Source organism: Nestor notabilis, unplaced genomic scaffold (genome assembly GCF_000696875.1).
Source record: "Nestor notabilis isolate BGI_N333 unplaced genomic scaffold, ASM69687v1 scaffold20513, whole genome shotgun sequence".
Taxonomy (NCBI): Eukaryota; Metazoa; Chordata; class Aves; order Psittaciformes; family Psittacidae; genus Nestor; species Nestor notabilis.
In genome coordinates this window covers 3,421-10,539 of record NW_009920850.1, presented here as the reverse complement: position 1 = coordinate 10,539, position 7,119 = coordinate 3,421, and the positions used below count along the sequence as shown (strand labels likewise).

Here is a 7,119-nt window from a genome sequence, read left to right as displayed (position 1 = left end):
GCCATGGTCCTGGTTTCAGCCGTTGCTTTTGAATGGCAGAGGTTCCATGTAGGTTCCATAAGCCTCTCTGTGTGCTCTCCTCCCTGCAGCATCCATAGTTGGAGTAGTTCCTGCCGTTGAGCTGGGATGCCTCCATGTGCATCCGCAGGGCTCTGGTGGACGCCTGCCTTTGGGATGGCTCACAGTGACATGTGGCTTTGCTTTCAGGAGACTTCTGCGATGTGAACCACTGTCAGAACGGGGGCACCTGCCTGACCGGGATTAACGAGACCCCCTTCTTCTGCATCTGCCCTGAGGGCTACGTTGGGATTGACTGCAATGAGACAGAGAAAGGTGAGGGGCTGACGCCTCACGGGTGCTCCGTGGGGGCCAGGAGCCTTGCTACATGGTAGTGTGCCCTCATGGCCTTGGGGTCCAGCCCTGCTGATGTGCACATAGAGTGGAGATCCAAGCAGGGATACGGTGACCTCCATTACTGGGGGGGAATGCGGTGTCTCCAGAGACTGACAGCCCACTGGTGCTTTTATATTCCACTCATGCCCATATTACTGCTGTTTTCCCCTTCCCCAGGCCCCTGCCACCCCAATCCTTGTCACAACAATGGTGAGTGCCAGCTGGTCCCGAACCGCGGGGATGTCTTCACTGACTACATCTGCAAGTGCCCTGCGGGATATGATGGGGTGCACTGCCAGAACAGTGAGTACAGGGGGAGCAAGGGGGTTAAGGGCTTGGGGACCCTCAGGGCAGCACTGGGGGGACAACCAGGGGGTGTTTCAGCTGTGACTGTGTTGGGCACTAGGCTCTATTGGGGACCAAGGACTGGTTTGGACTGTGCAGGGTGGAGGGAAGGACCATGGCGTGGGCCGTGGCTGTGTCTGAGCCTTGCTTTGCATCTCTGGTGCCTTGAGTAATGGGGATAGAGGTGCCTCAAGGTTCAGCCTGCTCCATGTGAGGTCCCAGCCTTGTCCTGGCTGCGTGTCTCAGTGCACCTGTGTGGCTGCAGTCAGTGGGGACATGGCTTAGGCAGCTCCATAGGTCAGAGCTTCAACCTGTGCCACCGTATCAGCAGGGACCCTGCCATGGCCCTTGCTTAGGGGATGTCTCCCCCTCTTCCTGCTGTGCTGAATGAGGGGTCTCCTCCCCGGGACTGGCTCCTGGGTCTCCTCCTGAACCCTTCCATTCTGCCTCCTAGGCAAGAACGAGTGCTACTCCCAGCCCTGCAAAAACGGAGGCACCTGCCTGGAGCTGGATGGTGACTACACCTGCAAGTGTCCTTCTCCCTTCCTGGGCAAGACCTGCCACGTCCGTAAGTCCCTGGCTCCAGCTGTACAGGATTCCCTTTCCCACCCTGTCCTTCACTGCTGTGTTCCTCATTGCTAGGAGACATCTCACCAGCTGGTTTAGGGCCATGGTGCCTATGTGCTGCTTGCCCTTGATGCCAGCAGGCCTGGTCCTGATGGAGGGAGCATCCCTGGGAAGGTGCTGTCTCCTCTTGGGGAGTGCCCAGAGCAACCCTTGCCCCTGCTCCCCAGACCTCCATGCTGTGAGAGGGGTTAGTTTTGTGGATGACGTGGTTTTGGCTGAAGGCTGAGAGGGGGAAGTACACCTTGGGGACAGCCAGGTGCTAGGGCTGGTCCCCATCTCCTGCCCTATACCCAGACAAGAGGCAAATGACTCCCTGTTTTTGCTTCCTGGTCACTGTCTCTCTTTGGTGCCGATGTCCCCGCTGCTCCCAGGCTGTGCTGTTCTCCTGGGCATGGAAGGAGGAGCCATCTCTGATGCTCAGCTTTCGGCATCGTCCGTCTACTACGGCTTCCTCGGCCTCCAGCGCTGGGGGCCAGAGCTCGCCCGCCTCAACAACCACGGCATCGTCAACGCCTGGACCTCCAGCGACTATGACAAGAGCCCCTGGATCCAGGTATCCACGGCAGGACTGGGAGCACTGGCACAGCAGTCAGCCCTGATAGCCACGGCTGGTTTTGTGGGGCTGTTCTCATGGGATTTATCTGCTCCTGGTGGCAAGTGTGGAGCTAAATTGCTGCAAAACAAGGGGCATCTTGTGATGTGCCTTGAGAAGGCAAGGTCCTTGGGGTGGAGATCTCCCCTTCTCTGCCCTGGAGGGATGGAGGGATTTTGCCTCAAGGAAGACACAGCGCCCTGGGCATCTCCTCACCATGTCCTGATGCTAAGTGTGATCCCACCCTCCCATGCTTGGGCACAGGGGCTGTGCACCCCATCCGCACTGCTCCAGGCTCATGCTCCTCTCCCCTGCCCAGGCCAACCTGCTGCGGAAGATGCGGCTGAGCGGGATCATCACTCAGGGCGCTCGCCGCGTGGGCCAGCAGGAGTTTGTCCGTGCCTACAAAGTCGCCTACAGCCTGGACGGGCGGGAGTTCACCTTCTGCAAGGACGAGAAGCAGGACACAGACAAGGTGGGCTGCGATGCTCTGGGTGAGGGCAGTGCTGTGGGTGCTGGGGTGGCTGCGAGCTGCATCCCAGACTGGACCCATGTTTGGGAAAGTGCTTTTGACCCGGGTCAGAGGCATGTTGGGAACTAGCAGTGAGGTGGCACGGGCAGTTCCAGCGTCAGGCAGCACTCCCTGGCTCTGTTTAATTGACCATAATAAGCACAGCCAAAGAAGCAGCACTGGCTTATTTAGGTCATTCAGATAATATCTTTATCGCTGACATGGGAACTGGGCATGGTCTGGAAGGGCTAGTGAACAGATTACGTGTCTCGGTGCTGTGTCTGCACCAAGCATGAGTTGACTGTGTCTCACTCTCAAAGCAGGAATACTGCCATTACAGGGAATGGCTGGGAGTATCTGCCTTGCTTTAAAAACCAGAAAAGTTACTCATGATTCTGCAGCAGTGGAAAAAATGCATGAAAACATGATCTAACTATTTATTGTGTTAAAAAGAAAGAAACGAGCCACCTCTCTGCTTGTCATGAGTTGAAGTGTGTTGCTGGAGGGAGCGGGTGTTGCTGCATGTGTGGCTTTGTGGGGCAAGGGCAGAGCAGGGAATGGAGCTGCTGCAAGGTCACGTACCGCTCCAGGGCACTAAAGCAGAGCCCAGCATCCCTGCCCTTGCCATTGTCGATGCTGAGGTCTGTGTGTCTGCTGGGCGAGGGATCTCATGCAGAGGCTATGGCAGAGCTGGGACACTCTGTTGGCCGTTGCAGGTTTTCCAGGGGAACGTGGACTATGGCACCATGCAGACCAACATGTTCAACCCTCCCATCACTGCCCAGTACATCCGCATCTACCCGGTGATGTGCCGCCGAGCCTGCACGCTGCGCTTCGAACTGATCGGCTGTGAGATGAATGGTAAATGCTGGTGCCTCTCCCGGGTGTCCCCAGGGACCGCAGGGCAGGGGGTGACATGGGGCAGGGCACCACCCCTTGTGTTGGTTTGGATCCCCTGGAACATAGGATTTGGTTTTTCCACACCTGCTATGTGATGCCTGGAAGTACCCCTGGGTGCTTTGGGGAGCACAAGCCATTAATCCCACCAGCTTGAGCTGCATTCTCACAGTACTAACACCTCCCCAAGCCAGGGGGTTCTGAGCTGTGAACCGTCTGCTTTTCCTGCTGGAGAGCTTGAAAAGCACCGGCAGATCAAAGTCCTCTGGGAAACGTGAGGAATGATTAGCCTGAGCGCTTTCCCTGTGCCTCTGGTATTCCTGTCCTGTGGCACGTTCCCGGCAGCCGAGCAGGACCTATGGTGTGAGAGCAGGGTGCCACAGGGGCTTGGGTCATGTCCTGCCACTGCATGGGTTCAGTGCCAGCTCTCCTTTTGGCTGGGGATGTCTTTGCGTTGCTCTCTTCACCCGTGAAAGCATCCTCCTGCCTCCTGCCAAAGTTGTCTGTATTCTGGAGCCAGGCTGTGTGTGTGAACATCTGTGCATCCCTGCAGCAGGAGGCACTGTGAGCCAGGGAATAGCTGGGAACTAGAAACCCCGGGGAAAGGCAAACCGCTTGCTCTGCTGAGCCTTTCCCTGCCTGTCCCTGGAATGTGGGAACGTGGGGATGGCGCCCACCAGGGATACGGGGTTTTGCCGTGGACTCTTTCCTTTTCACCGTCTATAAACTGTTGTGTTACAGTGTATTTCAACACGGCAGGTTGCTCGGAGCCTCTGGGCATGAAATCCCGCCTCATCTCCGACCAGCAGATCACAGCCTCCAGCGTCTTCAAGACCTGGGGCATCGAAGCCTTTACCTGGCACCCACATTATGCTCGCCTGGACAAGACAGGCAAGACCAACGCCTGGGCAGCACTCAACAACGGCCAGTCTGAGTGGCTGCAGGTGAGTCTTGGTGTCCTCCCGATGTAACCTCACTTCTCCTCCCCAGCTCCTCCAGATGTGCCCGGGTGGCTGGAAGCAGGATGGGCACAGCAGGAGGTGCTGGAATAGTGCAGCTGGAGCCTCCCTGTGGGGCACACAGCGTGGTGGTGCTCTCCCTGGGCTGGGATTGCAAGGACAGGTCAGGATGGGGCCACCACCACCCATTTGAACAGTGATGCTGGAGCTCTGGGTCAGACACATCAGTGCCTGTGGGACAGGGTGGTGCTGTCTCGACAGACCTTCCCATGGGGTGCACTGAGCCCGCAGCACCCCAGTGCTGCATCACCCCCTTGGGGAGTGCCATCCTAGCCTGGAGTGACCATGCCATGACCTTCCAGCTGCCCAGAACACCGTGTTTCTGTTTTGCAGGAAAAAAATCAGGTTTGCTTTTCTTTTCCCAGTCTGGAATGGGAACAAATAGTTTTGAAATTTCCTTCTCAGTTTCCTTTCTTCCCCTGTTTTTATACTTTTCACATGATTTCATGACATAATAGGACAAAGCAGTTTAGATATTTGTCCTGCTTTTTATTTGGGGAATGATTAAAAGCAGCTGCTTTGTGACCCTAAATAAACCAGCTTATCAAACGACTGCTGCTGGGGTTGGGATGACACGCTGAGTTAGACTGTTGCACCACAGGCTGACTTTGCGTACGTGTACACAGATTTACGCGTGTACTCGCATATATACACATACATGTGTATATCTATGGCTTGTACTGCCCTCGATGAGCATAAAATAGGAACTAAATGAAGGAGACTTTCAGCTCTTTTGCTGGTTTACGCTGTAGCGTGCCAGCAGCAGTAGCACAGTGTGGTAAAGAGAATAGAAACCATCTCACAACCCAAATATCAGACCGTGATGAACTGCATATTTTCTCAGCCAGAATCACTTTCCAGTGGAAATGCATTTCCTTTGGGAATCCTTTATTTTTTTCTGAATTCAGATTTTTTACTGTCATTCCCACATTGACCTTTTCAGTGAAGAATGTCAGGGCAGCAGCAGTGGGGAAAGGAGCTGAGATGGAGAGGTTTGTCCCCTGCTTTGGGCTGCTTCTAGGGATGCTGCAGTGATGTTCTATTAGTTGGTCTGGTACTGGGGTGAGGGTCAAGCAGCGTTTTCTCCATTCTTGACCCCTGAGGGGCAGCACATCCCAGGTGCCCCTGGGACATGCAGGATGCTCTGGGGTGGGAGCACTGCTCCTGTGAGGAGCCTCGGCGAGCCTTATCTCTGTGCCAGATCGACCTCCGGGACCAGAAGAAGGTGACGGGCATTGTCACGCAAGGAGCCCGTGACTTTGGGCACATCCAGTACGTGGCAGCCTACAAGGTGGCCTACAGTGACAATGGCGTGTCCTGGACCCTGTACAAGGATGGACAGACAAACAGCACCAAGGTGTGTGGGGCAGGGCAAGGTGGGCAGCGATCTGGGGCTCAGGGATGCTGCTGTGGGATGGGATGGGATGGGATGGGATGGGATGGGATGGGATGGGATGGGATGGATTGGTGGAGGTCCTGGCGGTGCTGACACCCACCTTTCCCCCTTTAGATCTTCCATGGTAACAGCGACAACTACTCACACAAGAAGAACGTGTTCGACGTGCCCTTCTACGCCCGCTTCGTCCGCATCCTGCCCGTGGCCTGGCACAACCGCATCACCCTGCGCGTGGAGCTGCTGGGCTGTGATGAGTAGGCACGTGGGGAGGAAGGATGGGGCTGCTCTTCCCCACCGCCCAAGCCTGCACCCTGCCCACCTCTGCCCGCTCCTGCTCCAACCTCACACCCCTCTCTCCATGTCCCCAAACTCGGGAGGCAGCCAGGAGGGCTCCCCTTGCCCCTCATTGGCACTGGGGCCACAGCACTGCACTTTACAGGGTCCTTAAGGTGGGATGCAGGGATGGTTCCTGCTCTTTCACCCCACTAGCCAGGGGGAAGACCCCATCTTGTGACCGGGACTTTGTTGGAGGACACCATCACGCAACCAGGGCTTGACTGCATCCTCCCAGCTAACCCTGGAGACACATTTTATCCCCCTTTTCGCTTCTGCTTCCATCAGAGAGGCTGCAGCCAGTGGCACTCACCTGCCTACACTAGGGCTCAGGACTCAGCAGTTTTGGGGGGCTTAGGGCAAGCACCCTGAGCTTGCAGCATCCAATGTCCCTCCTGCTCCCTGCATGGCTGCAAACAGGGGCTCTGAAATACCCACTTGGCTGTTGTCCCCTGCCCATTATGCCATGCCCTGGGTCTCCTTGCCTGCGGTGTCAGCGCTGCATAGTGAGAGGGAAGTGATGAGAGGGCTCCTGTAAAGAGGCACCAGGGCCCCATTGCCGGTGGCTCTGCCCTCTGGGTGCTCCCGGCTGGTGTTTTGGCAGGCATTGCCCATTCCCCTTCCTGGGGCCATGCGGCTCCAGCATCTGCCAAGTCTCAGCATTGCCTCTGTGTCCAGTTTGGGGGTGCCTGGAGGTCCCTTGTCCCCAGAGCCAAGCAGTGAGCAGGGGGGCCACAATCTGGTGGTGGGGCAGAGATGGTTTGTAGCCACAAAGGTACGGAGAGATGATGGAATGCAGTCGGCAGAGCGCTGTGCCATGACCCTTTTTGTAACCTGACTTCTTTCCCTTTCCGTGGGGTAGAGGGGAGCCTTTGTAATGCTCAAGACCTCGGGATTAGCAGTAGGAGACGAGCGAGGCCCGGCGCTGGCAACAGGGTGTCCTTCCCTGGTGATGCTTCCCCTGCCTGCCAGGATGCGAAGTGGCCACGGAGCTGGGCCAGCAGTG

General features: G+C 56.7%; 1 protein-coding gene across 1 annotated transcript; it reads left to right on the top strand.

The window, feature by feature from the left end:
- Positions 1-203: 203 nt before the first annotated feature.
- On the top strand, positions 204-6,055 carry LOC104402890 (lactadherin-like; the record flags this gene model as incomplete). The annotated part of the gene is made up of 9 exons (XM_010010882.1): positions 204-333; positions 571-696; positions 1,193-1,306; positions 1,737-1,918; positions 2,277-2,432; positions 3,185-3,329; positions 4,107-4,309; positions 5,586-5,741; positions 5,895-6,055. Coding segments are annotated over 9 exons (1,356 nt in total), but the record flags the coding sequence as incomplete, so codon positions are not given.
- Positions 6,056-7,119: the final 1,064 nt, after the last annotated feature.